This window comes from Melanaphis sacchari, unplaced genomic scaffold (genome assembly GCF_002803265.2).
Source record: "Melanaphis sacchari strain LSU unplaced genomic scaffold, SCAv2.0 Contig21_pilon_pilon, whole genome shotgun sequence".
NCBI lineage: Eukaryota > Metazoa > Arthropoda > Insecta > Hemiptera > Aphididae > Melanaphis > Melanaphis sacchari.
The window spans coordinates 2,369,038-2,392,216 of NW_020271096.1; the positions used below are offsets into that span (position 1 = coordinate 2,369,038).

The 23,179-nt window shown below is 31.9% G+C and overlaps 1 protein-coding gene across 2 annotated transcripts in view; it reads left to right on the top strand.

Annotated features, from left to right (window-relative positions):
• Nucleotides 1-23,179, top strand: part of LOC112594088 (DE-cadherin) — a 94,641-nt gene that overhangs the window by 66,000 nt on the left and 5,462 nt on the right. Inside the window, exons 2-11 of one of the 2 annotated variants that reach the window (XM_025338709.1) lie at nucleotides 8,192-8,304; nucleotides 14,893-15,027; nucleotides 18,102-18,227; nucleotides 18,796-18,945; nucleotides 19,256-19,279; nucleotides 19,725-19,913; nucleotides 20,019-20,224; nucleotides 20,368-20,542; nucleotides 21,797-22,145; nucleotides 22,887-23,149. In XM_025338709.1, coding sequence (XP_025194494.1) covers nucleotides 8,192-8,304; nucleotides 14,893-15,027; nucleotides 18,102-18,227; nucleotides 18,796-18,945; nucleotides 19,256-19,279; nucleotides 19,725-19,913; nucleotides 20,019-20,224; nucleotides 20,368-20,542; nucleotides 21,797-22,145; nucleotides 22,887-23,149 — 1,730 coding nt within the window. The remainder of the gene's footprint in view (nucleotides 1-8,191; nucleotides 8,305-14,892; nucleotides 15,028-18,101; nucleotides 18,228-18,795; nucleotides 18,946-19,255; nucleotides 19,280-19,724; nucleotides 19,914-20,018; nucleotides 20,225-20,367; nucleotides 20,543-21,796; nucleotides 22,146-22,886; nucleotides 23,150-23,179) is intronic. The other variant, XM_025338710.1, reaches the window with a different exon arrangement.

Genomic DNA, 23,179 nt, shown 5'->3' on the forward strand with positions numbered 1-23,179 from the left:
ATCATTGGTTACAAAATATTTTATACCCATGTATAGGTACCTACTGTAAGTTACGGTGTCATACGATATGTAAGTCTCCGACGACGAACAAATATTAAATATTAAGTCCGTCGATGTATGATGTTTTATAGATTCTTTTAGCTAGGATTGCAGTGTATTGATTTTACTTTGTTAGTTTTTTTTTTTTTTTTTTTTTTATCCGTACCTACACTTTTTTTTTCTGGCAAAAGAATTACTGTACAGAGAAGTTTCATTACTCGCGTTTAGCCATAGGATATCGTGTTCGGATGGTATTTCTAAGAGGTAATTTTTCGATTTTCTCCATAGTATTTCTAAGCGCAATGAAGAAATTTCGGTGACCGTCTGTAATCGTTTTTCGATTGCCACGAGCTTTTTCAGAATTAAATATCACACTACACCCTAGTATATAAGAAAGTACGATAAATATTATACGAAGTTTCTGATTTTGCCGGTTCTGTATCTTATTCTGGATTTTATTTTCGCTCTTTTGTGGACTTAATATAACACGCTCGATATGAAAAAAAAAAAAAAATGTTGATGTATATTTTAACGTTTTATCTGATTCCTAGTGTAATTCACAGGCAAGTATGCGAGTCATTCGCATATTATAATACATACATGCTGTGCTCTTTATAACAACCTGACGTTCCTAAGCGTTTTTCCGCCAATTTACCTAATTGTTACGCACATTAAACAACGCGCACCCGTCCTGGATTCGCCGTACCGTAAATAATAATATAGCACAAGTAATAATACGCGACCCGTGTAAATGTTAGACCGTTAGAGGAACGTCTGTGACGACAATCCTCGAGTGACCATGTACCTGACTATAGTTTACAGGTCGATCTGGTTAACGCGTCGCGTTTTGATTTTATAAGTATTTTTTTTTCTTTTTTTTTTGTTATACTCCGCTAATAAAAGTTAGCCATTACTTGAACCCGGGCTATATTTACATAATATAATATTATGATTTTGTGTACGCGTAATACATTATTGAAAATGTCTAATCCGAATTATATAGAATCCTTAACGTTCGGTGATCATTCTTGTAATTCGACGTGTGATGTGCACCCATCATAATATTAAAATCGAGTTGTTGACCGCCGTTTGACGGCAAGTTTTGTAATCGAGATTTGACGCCAGTAGTGTGTAAATTACTAAACTTCTTGTGGTAAGGATATCATAGGGTTTTAATGATTTTGGAGTTAAGTGATTTGAAAATTATGCATCTAAATATTTTAAATACTTAGCAAAATATATTCGTACAATATCTATCATTTATATATATATATATATATTTATATAAAAAAATAAAGTATTTTTTATAAATACTTTATTAAAAATTTCATATTGTATGTAAAACCATTAAGCGCTGTTATTCTAAAAAGATATTTTACGTGCTATAATTTATAAATTATAAACTCAGCATTTGCTCATTTAAATTTTGAATAAATTCGTTACTAAATGGAAAAAATAGAAGTGAGGTCTTGTAAACTTGGTGAATATCACTCTGTATTTACGCTTGCACCTAATAACTCGCCTGCTTGGTTCTCCGTGATATACGATACTACTCAGCAAAACAGATAACAGTACACACACTATCCACATACGACATAGTTGAAGTATTTACATTTCTGTAAGTAATATAAACAGAAAATGACTGTCTATTTTTTTTATATATTTAATTACAATCGCTGTTGTAGCAAGGTGTTTCTTCTGCAGTATTCTGCAATCATGACTGATCTTTTTTTTTTTTTTTTTTAGTAATTTTGTTTGTCTAACACTTGTATTGGTTTTGTTATCTGGCTGTTGTGTATTTGATTTATAAAAGCAAAAAAAAAAAAACAACTAAATACTAGCTTGTGTGCGCAAATGTTGTTTTATTAATATAATAATAACAATAATTGAATGGCGTGGTCTGTATATCTAAATGTATACTGTTTTTCGTTTTACGTTCAAATCGTTTGTCATACTTTTTAATACTCTACTGGTAAATATTGGTATTTCAGTATATTCTCTCGCTCGCACTGTCAATATAACAGCTTTTGTATTTTTCTTTGGATGTATTAATAACTTTAAAACTTGTATGTGTGTGCACAGATGTTTTATGGCAGTGTCACGAATGGAATTCCGTAAAAAACGACGGAGAGCAATTACATTGATTTATAAGTAATAATTATCAATATAATATAATGTGGATATAAAATAAAAATAAATTGTTTTTGTTTTCGTGTGACTCTTGACTCTCGAATTTCCAGTAAAATAATAACTGTATTGCCCACTTAAAAACTCAATCTTGTCATCATTTATTATCGCTTGATGATATTAATAAACTATACCTTTGTCAATAGTCTAGACTCTAGATTTGCGACACCAACACTTGAAAATCGAAAATCAACTAATGAAGCTTATTATTAATTATTATCATTATTATTTTTAAAGAAAAACATTTATCAGTGACCGTCTATTAGTCTCGCTTTTCTTCGTACATTCATAGAAGACTTATAAACTGTAGAGCGATTCAAATCCTATTTCACATTAGTAATTTCGTATTGCGTACGAATGCGTTTAAGTAGAGATACAATACAGATATTTTGTTTGATTTTCCTACGATAAACGTGTACGTACAATAATAACTTACTACGCCGTGTGTTCATAGGTGGGAGGAAGGCGATTTTCGATTTTGTGCGTTTCGCAGTTGGCGAATTTCGCGACCACATGATTTGCACACTTCCAACTACTATAATATATAACTTGGTTTTACAATAAGAGCTTTGCGGCAAAACCAGCCGAGTCGGAATAAGCGGTCTCGACAATTTAAATATAATACCTATACTATACACGTATACATTTTCCGCGTTGTAAAGTCCGAGGGAAACGCTAGTTTTCCGCCCAAGTCCGTGCGCTCTTGCAATCGTTATTATACGCCGTTGGACAGAATAATATATAATATACCGCCTTGACAATTATTATGATTCTGCGTCTGACACGAACGGAATATCAATAAGTGTATATGATTATCGTGCAACGAGTTTTACCTCCATACCTATATTATCATATATATAAATAAAAAATACATATATACGCGATACGCCTGTGCGTATAAGCAGTCGTGATTAGCGATCACACCTTTGTGGGTGACACGGATAAAGTGTATTTACTTAGCAGTATGTAATATATTTTATTTTTTAGAATTTATTTTACTATAATATTATGCATATTGTGTGGCGTATAAAACGCGTGATATCACGACGAAACTATTTCATCATCTCGTGCGTTATGAATATAATATATACGTATTATATAACATTATACATGTTCAATAATTTTCGTAACGGCATCCAAATACTGATTTAACTACACGCATGTGCTCCGTGTATATTCCACATTGAAAATTGCATTTAGACGATTAGGTATGATAATTTGACGATGGTGTGTGGGTAAATTATACCTATCATAAAAAAGAAACGCCTCGTTTTTGTGTCAATTATAAAACAGTTTTCATTCTTAATAACCAAGCTAAGACAGTAAATTATACGAGAATAATGTATTCATTTTGTGATATAGTACACCAACGTTTACCTATTATGTAAAACATTGCGTATAAAAATATACGGTACAGTGTGATAATCGAAAATTGACAAAAATCAATTTATTTCCGTTTTCTCTCATTTTGTCTATAGTATATATATATATAATATTTTGTTCGGATAATAATCATACTATTGTGTCGTATCGCGTTTAGCGTAGTTGAAAATCAAAAACTGTTTTTACTGAATTTAAGACGTGCGTCAGTTGCACCACCGAACTTAAGTAAATAATTTACAAAGTATAAATCTCCGTCTGCGTAATTTTTTTTTTTTTTTAATTTTTAACAAAGCTATATAATTGTTTTGTTAGTATTAAAATCCTCTATATTTGAAAGCGCTGTGAGTTAATGATTTTAATGAAACGCTCTTGTCGTTTCAGTAAGAGACGGTAAAATGTTTCATTGCGTATAATATATATATTTTGTTGAAGTAAACGTGGCAGCATAATTATGTTAAATATCGTTTTTGTTTATATTTTTAACTAATTAAGTTGTAAAAACTCGAGATTTCTTGGAGATCGATACACACTAGCTGTGTTGTTATTCCTAATTTAACCTACACAGCGCGGTGTTGGCGTATGACGATTATTGTATTATCTTGTCCAAAGGAATTGAAGTGCTTATTTTTCAATAACTTGTTTTTCACTTAAAATATGAACAATATATATTTTATTTTTTTTTTTTTGGAAAATATTTGAATAAAAATTATGCAAATTCTGTTTCAGCTTATAATATTAATTATAAGTTAATTGTTGATAAAAATTTCATTCGCTTGGATTATATTTAAATGTTTAAATTATTATTGTTTAAAGATATTAACGAGTTTACACAAAAGGTAATGATTTTAAACGTTATTATTCATATGCATTTAAAATTTCCAGTTATTTATTGACTCCTTTTCCACGGTATATTAGGATAATTTTATTTGCGAGTTCGAGATTATATAATGTACATATATATTATTATAGAACGTATTTGCATTTCATTTTTATAATTCTTCAGGTACTTACAATTGTACAGCTATAGTTTATAAAGTTATAACTAATATTTTTATATAGGCGATGGATAAATAAAAACACATAAAATTCTACCCACATTTAAATACGTCATATAGTCGTATGCGTACGGTATGTATATAGTGTACGATAAATTTACATACGTTTTATGTGTACATAATAAAAAATAGTGTGGAATATGAAAGATTGGATTACTACACCACACCCGCATCGGTGCTCGGAATACGTTGTAATAGTTAAACCATTTGGCCCGAAACAAAAAGCAATTATTATTAGCGGTGGACTTACCGCCACCCCCAATCCCCCCACCCACATGACACACAATAACATTGCACACCCTCTCAAGTACCTACAACGGGTCGTGCCGAACAGTCGGTCGGCAACTGTACTGTAATATAATATAGTGCTGTAGGCGAAAAAGCACAGTAAAGTTATGTACACGTTATTATAACGCGGTATCGTGTATAACTAATAAAATAATAATAAATTCGACAACAATTAATTATTATATCGTAGAAAGTGTGGCGTATAGCTATGGAACAAAATATTTTGTTGGCGATTCGCACTCGTTTCGAGGAATGTGACGTCCGAGAGGTATTTTTTTTTAAAAATAATTTCGTTTTCGATTCATCTTTACATTCATCTTTACGATGATGGTAACATGTAAATGTTTGTAGTTTATTAAACACAGATCAGGGCAATATAATGGCTAACCGTCCGTGAAAATATCATTTCCCTGGCTCTTTGTTTTATAAATCCAATTTTTTTGGGCAAAAATGTTTACGGCTGCAATGGACGATTGAATAGATAGAAGTTCACAATTGTTAATTTTGAAAAACGAAAGAAGAAAAAAAAATATATTAACAATGGTAAACGCTGCGGGATACTCATCCTTTGCATACAAGTATGTAACCGTCATAAATTTAAATGATCTATTTTTATTGAATTGTGCTTTATGTAATAATATCGCGTATTTATAATGTCACGATGAGTCTGGAAAAACGGACCTACGTGTAATACTGGATTTGATAGTTTCATTCGGATTCAAGCAGTAAACCTATTAAGTATTATATTTTGTTCAAAGTTATTTCGACTCTACTGTTTTGTTTGATTACAACTAAAATCGATGTAAAACTATGATATATTATAAGCGTTTTAACGATTTTTTTTTTAATAGTTAAGTTTACCTGTAAACAATGTAACATTATAATGACTACTGTTTAGAATTTAATTTATTTCTATTAAATTGAGAACTGTCTATGTCTTAAATGTCGGCTTCAACGTCAAGACAAATACAGTTTCACCGCTGCGAGAAAAGAAACGTAATGATTGTGTATGCCATGATGTAAGAACAATACTGTCACGCAAACGTGTCACCACAAAGCTTATAAATTTCTGTATAACATTATTTTGCACTTATATCAAGAGTTAGTAATAATAATAATAATAATAATAACTATTATTATTATTATTATTAATTGCACGCAAATACGTATTTTGTATATTGACTTTAATATCGTTCGTACTATTTAATACACCTATAACTCCGTAACGTTGGACGACTTATTATGTTGCGGCGGCGGTATTTACGTCTCATTTTTGATTTTACTATAGGTACTCAAAACCGCTGCGCCAAAATTGGATTTACTTACTTATAAAAATTTGCTTGTGAGAGAGAATCGTCCGTGACTCTGTTTGTTTAAGGGGTGTGACGTTTATTATTTTCCATGACCGTTCATAGAATGACGTTCGCTGTAAATGATACGACACGTGTTTCACTCGTCCTGTTAAAAAAGACATCGGCACCCGCATGTTTTGTATTCGCCCAACAGCGGCATAGTTAACGCTATAGCGCTTTAAGTAGGATACTGTAACTTAACATAATATTATCTACTAATATTTATGTCAGAATAATCCATTTTACAATTGGAAATCGTATAACGCTCATAACTTCAAAGTTAAAATACGAAAAAATTAAAAATTAAAGCCTAGTAGGACATACCATACATATCATTACACATCAATTTTATAATAGGTTAATAGTTTACTAAATCTAACTGTTAAAAATAATAAAAGTAAAAAATGGATTATTCTGAACTTGAAAATCGAGTTTGATGTTATGCTTTAGTATAACTGATGTTATGCTTTTGTGTAACGAAGACATCACATTTGGACACCATATCCTTTTAAATTGTTTGAGTAATTAAAGTACATCATAATTACACACCGCTGCCTCATTTTTATGTCGTTATGAGCCGAAGAAAGTGGGTGTACGTTTTTTACTTACGTTGGTAAAATACCGCTTGATGATTATCATATTTCAATATAAAAAAAATAATTAAATAAAATTATCATAATATTTGTCGAGTCTTATAACTTTTTTAACCGTTAGATATGTTGTGCGTATAAATAGTAAATCATCAATTGTATTATATCAAGAATGTATCACTATCAAACTGGATATACATTTTACGTTGAAGTTAAATGCGAGGACGTGATTCCAATTGACACGCTACAGATACGATAGCGTTTGTTTAACTCCCCAAGAGCTAATCCTCTATCAAGTCGCAATCTAAAAAATAAACCCAATAACCTTGTATTTTCATAGCCTCAAAAAATATGACAAATCGAGTTATACAAAATGAACGTCTATTATTTCATAAAATATACAAAGTATATAAATTTCGTTTTTACTTCAATAATTATGTTCTGGGAGACTTATTATCGTCTGCCCTGCTAAAAAAAAAAAAAAAAAAATCTGTTGCGTTTTTAGTGTACAACAACAGTAATATAAGAATTATTTATTTTATTCAGTAAAACGATACAAACATACGCATTGTGTAATTCTGTCGTAGGCCATCAGTAGCGAATGTGGACGATTGCACGTTCCTGACCGTTTTCTGCCGCCCGTATAATTTTGTTTAATTCGACCGTTGTATAATATTATAAGCCGCCGTGGAAGAGGTCTCTCTCCGCGTTTAATATTAGGAAAAGGGACATATGACCCAAACACTATATATATATTATGCCGTATTTATAATATCTAACTGTAATCGTAGATAGCCTATAACGGCATTACGAGAATTTAGTGGCGAAAACGTATTTTTTATGGCAACGATTAATCATCTATACGCCTATGTACAACGCTCACGTATGTTATAATGTGTATATCCATACATAATATTATAATATTAACGATGATTATTGATTATACTGCATAGTAATTAAATCGGTGAGAAAGAATTTTTTTTTTTATATAGGTATATATGTAAGCACGTAGACGCGTAGTTTACGTATATGTAAGCGAGGCCAAGTTGTTCTACAGTTGTTTATTTTATTTTTTTTACATATGTTTATTTCCTCGAAAATTCCCTCGTGTTACTATAATAATATATATTATTTTATGATACCTAACCGCCGGTTTACAAACGTGTTGCACTGTCGTATGACATATTACAACTATTATGTCTCGCTGCGTTTCACCTACGTCTGTTGTTTTTACCTATACTTACATGGTATTATATTGTTATACTCATGTGCGTTTCGATTTTTTGTTTGTCTACAGGTATAGTTCCGGCCAATAACTTGTGGAGCGCAAGACTAAGACACCAAAGACATCTGTTGGACAAGACACCACTCGCAGAACCATACATATCCAATGATTATACCACGAATCCGGTGAGTGTGCGAATCTTTTGCGTTACTTTTAATCTCGAAATCGAATAAATATGTTAGAAACAAGTCTTGGATAAATTATTATACCGTAATACAATCCGTGACATCCAGTAACTCATAATCTCGCAGTTTTCTGCTATGTGATAAGTAACAACTGTATATGTGGATAGTATTATTAATAAAAAAATTCTACATATCATCTTCCGAAGGCAAAAAATCAACCAATCATGGACGAATCCGGGAAGGGTCGACTAGTAATATATAATTGTTCAATTTTAAACATCGACTCGTAGATATATGACATTTTAATCATAAACTTACATTTAAATTCGTTCGTCGAACGTGCATTTAAATATATTATACATTGCGTTATTCGTTTATTGTTCCGATTGTTGATTAATTTCGGGAACTTGATATAATTCTCAGTTTATTCTTGGTGTATGCAGACCTGTATTTACAAAAATTACCGCCAGAGGCAACATACAATTCGCCCTCCCAACCCTCTTCCTCACAAAAAGAAAAGAAAAAACATTTTAATTAATTGATATTACACAATTGTAGTAGTAAGTTACATTCGAGTTTACAACGAATAAAAACTTTATTAAGTACATTCAAAATCTATTTTGGTGTAATTATATTATTATAGTTATTTTTTTCTTTATACCAATTATGTTATATCATTATATTTTGTACTATATTTTTGTATTATTATACTTATTAGGTAAAATGAGCTGTAAATCAATTTTACATTTTAAACCATTTCAATATTTTGCCGCCCCTAAAACTAATTTTAATATTGCTTCCAGGGACAATAGCTCCTTCAAGCCCTCCTTTAAATGCGGGCCTGGGTATCTGTTACTACCATTATATTTTTGCGTATGTTTTGTGCTCATTCCAGAAATTTAATGTTATCGTTTTCACCGATAAAAAAAGAGATGAAAAATGGTATTTTTTGATTTTTATTCGATACTAACAACAATAGAAACCTATATTTGTATTAATATAATAAATGTGCTCGTCGCTTCTGCTGAATTAAAACTAAACTCATTTAAAATTTAGCGACATATAAATTTATTTAAAACAGTATCGGCTGTTTGTTTATTTCTTCCAAAAACCAAAACCATATATCTTACTTACAAAATTAACAAAACATAATAATATTTTTGTTTATCGTGTGTTTGGATTATTACCAAGTCGACCGTATTGTAGATGGCAAAAATTAACATTTCTAACGACAAATTCGGACTTGATGCACAATGTGAATTATTCAAATTTTGAAACGGTTATTTATCATTGGTATAATGTTATTATTTTCATTCAAATAAATTCATGTATAGTTCGGAAAATCGGTTAATTAAAATCCCAGAAGTGTGTACCTACCTTTATAAATTGGTAATATTCAAATAATGTATGAACACAAACTATCGCACTAAAAATATTGTTCATCTTTATTTATATATTTTTGAAATAATTCTACCGTCCGTGCACTCCATGTTAAATTATTATTATTATTATTATTGTGCTTGTGTAAAATGCTACTAAAAACCTTAACGTATACATATCAATTAATTTGATGTTATGACTTGCCGCACAATGATGCATGTTATGTTTTGAATAGTGTTTAATTCCGTTCAAAAACAAAAGACGGATTTTGATTTGATTTGATTTCGAAACAACAGACCTTGTTGAATTTTATTTTTATCAAACGTGTTATGCATACACATTTCTATTGTAATCCAAGAATGTATACTGTACCCCGAGTCCCGAGGAACAATAATATAAATGATACTTGGAAACAATTTAGTATACAATAAAGTACTAAAATGCACTTATAAAAATCGTTACAAATACTCAGCTTCAAATTATCATTGTCGTATTTTTGCTGGAGTTATGGTAACATGCTGCTATCGTGCTAAATTATGGTTTAAAAATTATATCGTTCTACAAATTCATAACCAATTTTGTACACGTTGGCCGCCGATATAAAAAATATTGTCGGAAATATAAAAAGCAGGTATTATTACAAAATATAATAACCAACGAGAGTGGTGGGACTGTACCAGATATTTAATTATACGTTCGAAAAATTCGTATCATTTCGAATAAATTTGTTTCGATTTCGACGATATTATCTCTGCATATAATGGTCTGCTGCAGTATATTATATGTGCATTATTATAGCTTCAGTGTACGATAATAAAACTATGTGTACCGTGGCTTTTTTAAATTGAAAAACATTGCCAAGGCGGCACATCTTCCTCGTTCGCCATCGATTCAACACATTTCCATTGGTAAAAATATATATTTTTATTATTATTATTATTATTATTATTACTATGTGAGAATGCATTTCGAGTAGTGTAATACAGTATCGTATATATAATATATATATATATAGGACGTAAGTACGCCCGTTGTGTGCGAATATATCATTTCTTTTTTTATTTTATTTTTTACTCGACAGACGGGTGTATATTATATATATTTATTATACGAGCGTGCGTGTGTATTTTCTGTTTGGGTTTGTTTTGTATATAATATGATACTATAGGACGGATAGTATACTTATGTTTAATACTGTGTATACGGATGACGGCAGCAGCGTGGTGCCGTACGAGTTGAACAGAAGTTTTTTCCCTTATTCGATTTACTGCAAAGCGCGTGCACCAGTACCGCCGTGGCACGCTTTACGGATATCGTTTTACGTTCATAATAGGATTTGCGGTGGACAAATATATATAGACGGATATAGAGATGGCGACGAGGAGAGACAGACAGTGAAAGCCGAAACTTTTTATGTGCGTATACTGTCTGCGGTAGTAGCGCGTTCGCGGAATAGGAATTAAAAAAATACATTTATTTATAAATAAATAGGAGTTGATTATCCGTGTTCTGCAAATGATGGCAGAAGTACCCATCTACTGCGTATATAGCACGCATATACACTATACAGTATACACGGTCTCATATACAGGTATATACGTATTTTCTTTTTTCGCGTGACCGACTAAACCGTTTTCTATTTCTATTTTAGTTTCCCCCCTGTACAATATAATATCTAGGTATGTATTTAATACCTATATAATAATACACAATATGATGTGGTGTATTCATTTTATGATTTTTTTAGTAATTTTTTTTTTTTTTTTGCTCTAAGTACATTCTGTTAGCCTAAAATGACCGTATTAATTACGAAAATTACCCAGATGATTGCGTGTCACTTTTGTTATTATATATATATATATGTCGTCGTGGTTGTACGTTGTTACACAATTTATGTAAACCAAATCAAAATAATAACACGTTACAATCTCATCGCCACCACGCATAATATAATGCATACCTTCGTGTACCTACCTGTTTGGTGACGGATTTAATTAAAATAATAATAAATGACAACAAGAGTGTAATATTATGCGCGAGCGCTCGCGAAAGTGATGGAATACTAATAAAACGATTTTAATGGTACCATATTATGGAGTTATCAATGTTTTTGTATCGCTCGTGTATTTTCTTGTCAATTGTTGTTTTAATATTATAAGTTGTTGCTTTTGTGTCGCTTGGCGCCCTATCGAATCAATCACTACAATTGTCGACATTATTACGACGACTGTCGGCATGAAAAGAATTTAAATTAAACATCATTAGTTCTCATGTAGCTCATTTCATCGGCAATCTTGTAATATACAAACCTTAAATGAGTCATGAGTCATGACATTCGAAAGACATCTCTACTGCTGTATCGCACCTATGTATAACTCGGTGTAATATAATTTAATTTGATGCTGCAGACGTTTACAACGTTTTAAGTGGCCTAATAATATTACGTATTTTGAATAACGATTTTACTATTTTTACTTTTTTTTTTTTTTAATTTATAGCTAGTACCAGAATCTTCTACTCGGTTTATCAGAGTCGATAAATACAAAACATAAATTTTTAAGAACTCTTTACGATCTAAATGATCTAAACATTTTATAGTGAACGTACTGTAAAAAGATCGTTAAGCATGTTGTAATCTACTATTATACAATTTTTCCTAACGATGATATCATTAAGGCAATGATTTTCAAATAGCTTTTATAAATCTACTGAAAAATGCCATATCCCTGCGACCTAACGCTCCTTCACTTGATGGTTATATAATCTTGCTTTCTTAATGTCTTGTATCGGTGTTGAATTTCTATTATTATTATTATTCTACTCAGATACGTGTTTATAGCGTATACGGTCGTACGTTAGTCCAAAAGATAGCGTGCCATAAAATAAATAATTTTATGACGTCTTTTTTTCGCGAATAACAACGTGGCGTTTTAAAAAACAATTTAGTCGAAAATTATAAACTATAAATAAATCCGTTGGATGAACGGAATATAACAATATAACACGATCAGCTGCAAGTGGATCAGAATTTGGCCCTCGGCTTAGAAAGTCTGAACAATATTTGATTCGTCCTGCGTACTTAATAAATAGGTGGATTTACGATAATAATACGTGTGGTGCCATCGAAGGGCGTTCGTCTCATTGAATTTTTTTATGTTTTACGGCACGCGTTAAGGACATTTTCGAAACAATAACATAATGTATTGACAAAGACGTGTTTTCTTACAGTAGTCTTCTTGTTATTTCATGTGTTATTGTTTATGATGTATTGTCTGTACAACATTCATCAAGAAAGATTCGGAATCGATCGGATGCTGAGCAGTTCATCCACCGTTTCGGCGTGGATGCGTATGTATATATATATATAATATGTATAAGAGCGGGCAGAGGTTCGTTCCAGTTCGTTACGTTCTTTTTCCGGCGCGCACGTTTGACTCGCGGGTTCAAGGATTACTCGTTTAATCAGCTGCTTTATAACCTGTCAAAATGTCTATCTCCGCTGGAGTTTTGTTGTTATATAAAATATACACACTGCGTCGTTGTATATCCGTCGTGTAAACATTGTTGATGGAATTTATTTATCAATATTTATTGTGCAACGTATGTGGGAGGGGGGGGAGGGATACGATATTCGTCATTCACAATCGATATATCGAGAAAAGAAAACTATATATGATATTGTATCGTGTACAAAACTAATGTTAGTCACAAAATAAAATTCCAAAGAAAATATGCTATCCGATTTCCCAGATACGATCTAACATAACCAAACCAGGTTAGGTTATGACATTTGATCGTGAACTCGGGTGTGGTAATTATTGATTATTTTTTTACAGTCAATGTCGGTTGAATATAGTTCACAATTTCAATATTCTTATAATATAATTTAACAATATCGTCCATGCAATAATATTAATAACTATAAAACCGCATGTAAATACGATTTTTAAAATTTAAATGAATAATACAAATCCAGAGTTACAAAAAAACGTTAAATTTAATGAGTATATACGAATTGTTTATTATAATATACAATATGAAGAAAATATATAGTAATAATTAACCTTTGTGTGTAATTAAATACATAGAGTTATACATCATAATAGCGGTTTAAAATTTTAACCGAAAGCGGTTATTGTGTAATTTTTCGTCTATTGTATTAATTCTTAAAGACCGGTCAACCATTAAAATTCCATTTAGGACTTAAAATCCCTTTTAAACCCAAGTCGTACATTTAAAATGCACTTGGTATATATTATAATAGTGTATTAAAAAAAAAAAAAAAACACTCATTAAAAATCGTTTAAAATCGGTAGACAGTCGGCCGCTTTAATATTCTTTCCACCGACTTTCCCGACAGATGACTAATTGCTTTAGAAGACTTTTTTCGCTTCTTATTCACACCTCGGGACACTACTATTATTTATTCGTTATTATTACTTTTAATTCGTACGGCGTGACTATTACAGTGGTATTAGTGAATATTTAATTACAATTCGACGAAAATCGCTGTGTTCGAAGATTTTTGTCGATTTGTCCGCATCCGTCGAAAAATAAATATGTATGTTACACGTAATTTCCGTCTATCAGTATCTGAAGGTCCAAAACAGACATCTCATTATAATAATCGATCTATAAAAGAGTTCATGGATTACTGATTCCTGTAGCAAATCCTATCCGCTCGACTCGCTTTGCTCTCCTGTTTGGAACGTCGTTGCGGTCCGCCTTCCATTAATTTTTCACACGCTTGCTATACTAAGGTCCTCGTAATATTTATCATGCATTGTTTATTATATGATATATATATATCATTATTTAACGTGTAAGCCTGGGCCATGATGAACGTTCTCATGGATTTAGCCGACTATCTGTACCTATCTGTGTATATATAGATAGTAGATACTACATCCGGATCGTCAGTCGAGGTCGTCCTACACGCAATGTGTTCATAATATTCAAAAGCTCATTCGTGTAATTGATATCAGCAAATTTTCGATAAAAGCACGTGCCGAGGGGTGTGGTGTGTGTGCAAACATATAATTGCGCGTTTAAACAAGTATCTACCTATGTATTGTTGTCTATTGAGGTTTAATTCGCTGCTGCGCAGTGCACTAGAAATCTGAACCGTCTATATAATATAACGCATATATCCCCTCCTCCATGATTTGTCGTCATCCTATAATATAATAATTATTTTTCGTATTACAGTTCCAGGACAACAGAGGATCTGGCCCAAAACTTGGATTGACGGTGCAGGACAACCACAAGCCTGTATTTACGAATTGTTTAAATTATCAGCCTAGCGTCAAGGAAGAACAGCCGACCAACACTTATGTATTTACTGTAAGTTTTTTTTATAATACGTTTTCTTTTAGTTTATTTATTTATTTGGCAGATATGGGTACTGCGCGAATTTTATCATTGTATAAAATATCACAAATTTTAACCGCACATTTAGCATATTATATAATTTAGGTGTATAAGGTTTTATTTCTTGTTCACATTAGTGCTGTGCTGAGAAATATCAAAAATTTAAACAAATATATATATATTGGAATGGATAACAGCAAACATCGTCATATCTAACACAAACGATGATTTTATTTATGAAAACTTATTAGAAATTTCAACTAATAGCATATATATATATATCACTGATAGCCTCTGGTTAGTCTTTTGTTTAAAAGTCCTCGCTATGTCAATTGTATAGTATTATATCCACAGATTTCTCTACACTGGCTAATCAACTTACTACTTATGTGCACATATCATTCCCATCAGATCTACCTTACTAACATATACATTATTATATCGAATTCCCTTTCTCGCTATACTTACGTCCTACATCTGCAATTTCGAAAACTACTTGTAAAGTACAAAACCGTACTGAATAAAATATTTACCCGAACAATTTGTGAACGTATAATATAATACAATCGTGTCGTGTGTAACCCGGTATTGACGTCGCAGTTGCATAATAAATGTGTAGGTATACCATATTTGCCGAGTAAATTATTACATAACTCTACTCAAAATATAACAATTAAACCTTTAGAAAGTAACCCTATTGTTATAGACTTTAAAGTCTATTACATTGCAATTAATTAACAATTAACTTTTCGAGATATTTTCGTGACGTGTTTCTCTTAGATTTAAATTCGTTGTAAAAATAAATATCCAATTCCCACTTCATTATAATAATTTAATAGATGAGTTCATTTTCTTGAGTCCATTATACATATTATTATTAGTTATAATTCTATCATAATCGTGTTGTATTATAATAAAGATAGAAGACAGTTGAGACAGATTCTCATTGAAGTATAACCATTCAACTCTGTATCTGAAAATATTAATAATGACTGAAAAAAATGTTGTTCTTACTTTATTATACCTACACACTAATTATTCTACTAGCTTTTCGAGTAAACTTGTCTTCGATTTTTCAATATTTGATATACATACGTATAATAAATTGATACACACACACAAAATGATTCACTATATAGTACAACCGTAGTATAGTAGCTAAATTGCCTATCCAAAACGCCGCGCTGTCATAATATTGTATTATTGAAACACATAATAACACTAGGATAAGAATAAAATTACGAAATACTAAAAACAATTAATGAACTAGAACACTACCAGTGTAATCGTATTAAAATACTTCTTAACACTTACTCCGTGTCTTATCTAATGTCTTAAAATTAAAAAATAATTTTTATATTATGTAAAAACCTAATTATTTTTACAACGAAACAATGTTTATATATAATTAAAATATCACTTACTTAACCAACGCTTAGTCTCAACAATAATTCATTGTTCCCTAATCTATTGTAAGTATTTAAATTTTGATATTGTTAATTAAAAATAAATATTTTTTTCGGAACAGACAAGGCAAAATTAATAAAATCCTTTAAGGAATTTGTTTTTGTACATTTTTGTAATTACTCCCCTTAAAACTATATATGTTCACGATTTAAAATAATCAACACTTTTGAAATTTAAATTAATTTTATATTTACTAGACGTCCTTTCACACCGTAAGAAAATTTGAAAAGATTACTAATTTAACTGGCGGGTAAATAATTGAACTACCATTATAGCCTTAGAATATAATATTATTATAATTACAATATGACACACATAGAAAAAAAAAAACCATTCGTTCAATATTGTTAAAATTATAGTAATTAATATACTATTAACAATCTTTCTATTGTAATTATGACACTAATATATATATACAAATCAGAAATGTACTCTAAAAATGTACACCGTTTCATCTCTTCGTTCATCCATATATAATTAAAACGAATCGTAATTTGAACCATATTTATTTATACATACACATATGTGTATATATCGATACACACGAGAATATTAAAGTGAAGGATTAAAAATTAACTAGTTATGTCAATAATAGAGAACAATCCTACGTTAATAATTAAACGGACACCCTGTACGTCTACCATTTATACATTAAACAAACGGTTTTAAAATATTTCGCAACGTCTGTTGTGGTTTATATAGGTACTACCACACAACCGCCATTACGACCTACACTACTGCTATTATGTATTATCACCACTATAACGGCAAATTAATTTAAAAGGTTCAAAACATCTCGTGACCGACATCGTGGGTAAACATATCATAATCATTGTTAAATTGAATTACTGTACATATTATACCATACTACGATTGTTGTACGTTGCATAAAGTCAGCTTAATGCGGTGAAAACCCGGTAACTGTCAATACTTAAATTTATTATATATATATATGACATTGTTAAACCATGTGAAATCGAAAAATATTATATATATATATTTATAATATAAATGCTATGTTATAAACCCTGTCCTACGGCATAGTTGATAAACTATATACATTAACCGTTATTTAGCGGTAATCAAAATAAATTATTAATTACCTATTATTATAATATATGCAATATGCATTATTGCTAAAAATCAATAAAGTTCAAAAATTAACTTAACTTTAACTTTAAAAAGTTGAAACTCATGTGCGCTCAAGCGTGCATTTAAAATTTGCAAAATATACACTGTATTATATATATGTATATAAAAAAATATATTTAATTTTTCCGTCCTTATCGAGTGTACACTTATATATAATAATAACAATATATTATATTATACCCAAATCGATTTCGATTAGGTAACCATTTTGTTTGATACGCCCTTCCCAATGAGTTATGCTTGTACAATGATTATTCTCACGAATTATATTGATAATAATCTCCAAAAATCGGCATAGACCGTAAAATAAAAAAAAAAAAAAAAACAGTTTACTAAAATAATAACCATGATGATGATGATGTCGACGATAATAATAACAATGTACGTTTACGCTCCGATAAATCTCACACGTGTCTTATCATTGTCAGGTCAAAGCGTTCGACAAGGACCCACCGGACAATGGAGGTACAATCACGTACACATTTGTCAGCGCGCCCGGCGAACGTCCAAAGTTTTCCATTGATGCGCAGACTGGAGAGATTACCACCCGACACGTAAGTATAACATTAGCATTATGTGTTTATATACAGACGATCGGTGGTGTACTGTCAACGTTTGTTTATAGAGAGAGATGTAGGGGAAAAGAAGTGGTTTAATTTTTAAAATTCCATCTCCGTTCCAACTAAACTATAAATACCCCAATATATACACGCGCTATTCCCGTTCTGGAGATCTACAGCGCTGCGATAATAGAGGACGGGAATATGGGAAGACTTGGGATGGTCGTTTATTTATAATTAAACTAATTTGTAAAGGGGTATTTTATAATTATCAAACAATAATAAATCGATTTTAAACCTAACGTGGGATATGTAGTCATGCCTGAATGAAATCATGATAATAATAAACACAAATAATTTTAAACACATCCACGCGTAAGTTTAATCATTTAAAATGTTTTTGGTTGTCTCACAAAAAAAAAAAAAAAAAATTCTTTTAAAAAAACATAAAAGGAACGTAGAAAATCGCTAAGTGATCGTCTGTTGCGAGAGAGATTGGTCGTGTTATCGCCGAGCCGGTTCCTAAATCTAATACCTCTTCGCCGTTTGTTACTGTTCGCAGATGTTCGACCGGGACGAACCGACCCGCGAAAAAGAAGTGTACCTGTCGGTGAGGGCCACAGATAACGGAAAACCGCATCTGGACGACGTGTGCACTATCAAAGTGACCATCCAGGACGAGAACGACAACTCGCCAGTTTTTGACAAAGTGGTGAGTTTATTATTCGTATATAATCATGTGATATCGTGTGGTTGTATACATTCCTCTGCGATCGTGCGACGGGTGGTGCGGTGTAATTGGCACGATAAACGTAACAACTCTCTGACCGTCCGCTCGTCACTCGCCGCAACCACAAACCGTATGCGCATCTGCATTAATACCGTCCGGTTGCAGTCCACTAACTGCATCTTTATTGCATACAAACGAAATTGTCAACACGATATAATAATATTGTTATCGCTACTATTTTTACTGTTTTTTACTTATTACCTGTGTTGTGTACATATTATATCGAATCCAGGTCTATCGAGGATTCAACTACAAGGTACAACGTGTGTTTCTGCATGTGTCCCGCCGAATTTGATACATATTTATTTTATGATGTATTAATTCGACGTGTTTTGTTATTTTTATTCGCATGAATTCCGTTCAGACGGACTTTTGTTATTTATTATATTATATTATATTATATTATATTATATATATATATATATATGTTTTATATGTATGTGTTTGTCTTTTCTTTTTTTTTTCATGAAAACATTTTATTTCTTATCGTTTCGATTGTTCAAAATTGACTTTTTTTTTATATAACTTAACAAGTCGTCATTTAACACAAAATTATGTAAGAAAAAAAAACGTTTGAAATGCATGCCGCATGTTATTTTGTTTTTATGATATTTTTGTATTATCAATTCGTATTGCTTTTAAGCGATTGTAACAGTTGTAATTTATGTGCAGATGTTTATTATTTTATTTTATTTTTTAAGAACTACGTTGAATCTGTACCCCAAGACTTACTGTCCAAAAGCGAAGTGATGAGAATATCGGCCACGGATATTGACGACGGTATAAACAGTGCTATACAATACGATCTGTCGCCCAGAATGCCGCAGGACTCGAATTATTTCCGTATCGATCAAAACACAGGCGTCATTTACTTAGATCGCACAATCGATGTATGTATATATCGTAATTAAATCGATTATATTTTATATAAATTAATTTTTCCCCTTAAAACCAATGTATAAATTATTATAATTTTTTTTTTTTTTTTTTATTAGCGAGATCCCGGCTATAAGTTCAAAATGCGAGCTACTGCCACCGATCAAGGCGTGGTTCCAAAGTCGGCTACAATGGATCTAGAGATCTTAGTGGTCGAATCACACAAAAAAGCACCGACGTTCATATCCGTCCAGCCCGATGAAACCATCTATCTGCCGGAAAACCTGACTAATTTCAGTTTTGACATCGCCACCATCATCGCGGCGTAAGTTGTGGTGTTTCACACCCCTGCAATAATTTATAACTATATAAACCGCCAACTCCCAAAAAACAATTCCCGCGCTTGCAAAACACTGTTATAATTTATTATCGGGTTTGGCCCGGCCTCTTTAAACATGTATTATGTAGATCGAACACGGATGAAAAATCTCCGGTTTTCGAATTGGTGCCAGGCCGGACGGAACAATCAAACAAATTGAACACTTTCCGATTGGAATCCGAAGGAAACACCGCTCATATCAGATTGTCGAGACATATGGACTACGAATCGATATCCGAGTATATTCTTAACATTCGAATACAGGTAAAATGTTGTGTTATTTACATAATATTATATTCCGCCGCATATAATATTATATACGTTATATTATAATATTAGTGTAAATATACCCGACAACTGTCAAGACAATCCGTGAGTGTGTAGTATATTATTGTAAGAATAATATACAACAAAAGATTTTAATGTATGGGTGTATTATACTACAGCCCTGACTGCTGTCTTCGAAATATTTTATGAAGACGTTTCACACATCACATCTATTTGTTGTCTGTCTCAGTTTTATAACCCTACGACATAACAAATTTGTGTTCTACAAAATCCTGTAACGTTAATTTTAAATTGAAGGGTTAATTGACATGTTATAAAAAATTAAAAGCAAAAACTATTAAAAGCTTGTAAAGATTCCAACATTATATAAATTATGTTTACTTTAAATTTAATAATTATAAACTAATTCACTATAATATTTAAGCAAACAACAAAAAATGAACTTTTTTAGAACGTACATTTAATGAGTTGTAACGTTAGTAAGATTGAAACAAATACATTATGCGGGTATACATTCCGGAGTCTCATTTGTCTTTGTGCTGAACCTCAACTATTTTAATTACCGACTATTGTTAATTAAAATTTATAATTTCACTTTAAAAATATTATCGTCTTAAATTAAATTGCCCCGTAAACCACCGGCTATTATTTCAGATTGAAAAATAACCCGAAAACTAATATTAACTTTTTTTTTATCGTTTCATTAAAAAAAAATAATGCAAGACCTATACAATCTGTTCTTTTACATAACTATAAGAAACAATTATATTGCGTTTTATTGAAAAATTATATGTGCCATTTCCCGGATACCTGACCCATGGTTTATAATAAAAGTTTGGAACTTCTAATCATGTTATGAATACATAATATTATGGTAGTGAGTGGGTAAAAAAATAAATTAAAGTAAGTCTCATTTCTGTGTAGACTGTAATGGGTTTTTCATTTTTCATAGTCAGATAATTTAATAAAATTATACAAAATTCAAAAATTGATAACTTTTTTTTTCAAGACTCCCGCTAAAAGACCTGTCTAAAGGTGGACGTTTACTGCGCAAAGCCAAGCATGTACATATTATTATGTTTTCTACAATTCTTATAAAATTCATTTCTTGATTAAATCTGAAAGTCGACAAACGTCGTCCGCTTAGAGCTAATATAGATAAACGCTATAAATTATTGTACGAGGTGTACACACATAATACATGTGCTTTTTTTTTGTGTGTGTAAACAGAACAAACACAACCTGGCAGCAGAACACCAGTTGAATATCCAAGTGGAAGACGTTAACGACAACATACCGGTGTTCACCGAAGTCGTATCCGGTTCCGTGCTGGAGAACGAACCGGCCGGCACAGCCGTAATGCAGGTCCGAGCGATCGACGCTGACTCAAGCATGGCCAACAACCGCGTCACGTATGAGTTGGCCGACAACCGCGAGTACTTCGCCATTGACCCTTACACCGGTAACATTACCACGTTAGTGATGTTTGACCGTGAGAAACAGGACGTGTACAATGTAAAGGTGATCGCTACGGACAACGCGCCGTCGGCCCTGTACTCGACTGGTGAACACAACAAGGGTGAGTACACTAGGGCGCGAAGGAAGACGTTTGTCTTTCGATAGAATGCTAACCAAGTACCTATGTAATAAACTGCCGGTAACGGGGTTGTAGGTGACTAGGTTCTGGTCGATAATAATATTGGTAACTACCTAACAAAGTACAAAGACACCTCCTAATATTTTGACTTAAAGTTTCCAAAGTTATATCCTTTACAATAATTGAAGTAAACAATAACAAATTGACTGGTTTAAAAATAAATCATTCGCCTATTATCGTATTGTTTTTATAGTTAGAGAAACACAGAAATTATCGTGTTTATTTTATAACTACATTTGTCGGAAAAAATTAAAGTTTTTTGAAGAGTCTTTAAAAAAAATAAATAAAATAACAACTAGATTATAACTTACATTATACCATACGCTAGTTTTGCATACTGTGAATGTTGTATTTTAAACTATTTGGATGCCCAAACTAAATGATGAAATAGGGTCGCGAATGTATGATAATAATATGTTCGTAGAAAAACAATGCAGATATAATCCCTCCCTGAAACGAATTTCTAATTAAGGCCACTGGCTGAATTTAACTGTTATAAACGTAGACTCGTAATATTAAAACAATAATTATCAACCCTCCTCGCAGACGTTCGACCAAATAAACAAATCTTACCGTCACGCCCACGCCGTTACTTAAGCTCCACGACTATATTCATAGCGGTGTTGTACGTTTATTTATATGTGTATAAATGTCGTTGTGCAGGCGAGCAAGTGTTCCGGATCGAAATCGCCGACAAAAACGACCATCCCCCTCATTTCACCCAGTCGGTCTACGAAGCGGAAGAGATACCGGAAGACGCCAACTTGAACGCTCTGGTCACGGAAGTGAAGGCCCTGGACGACGACACCGCGTCCCCGGTCACGTACAGCATCGTGGACGGCAACATCTACAACGCGTTCCTGATCGAAAACACAACCGGAAAAATCAAAGTCAACAGTCAGCTGGATTACGAAAACATCACCGACGTGAGTGCCGCCCACTTATTATCGCACAAG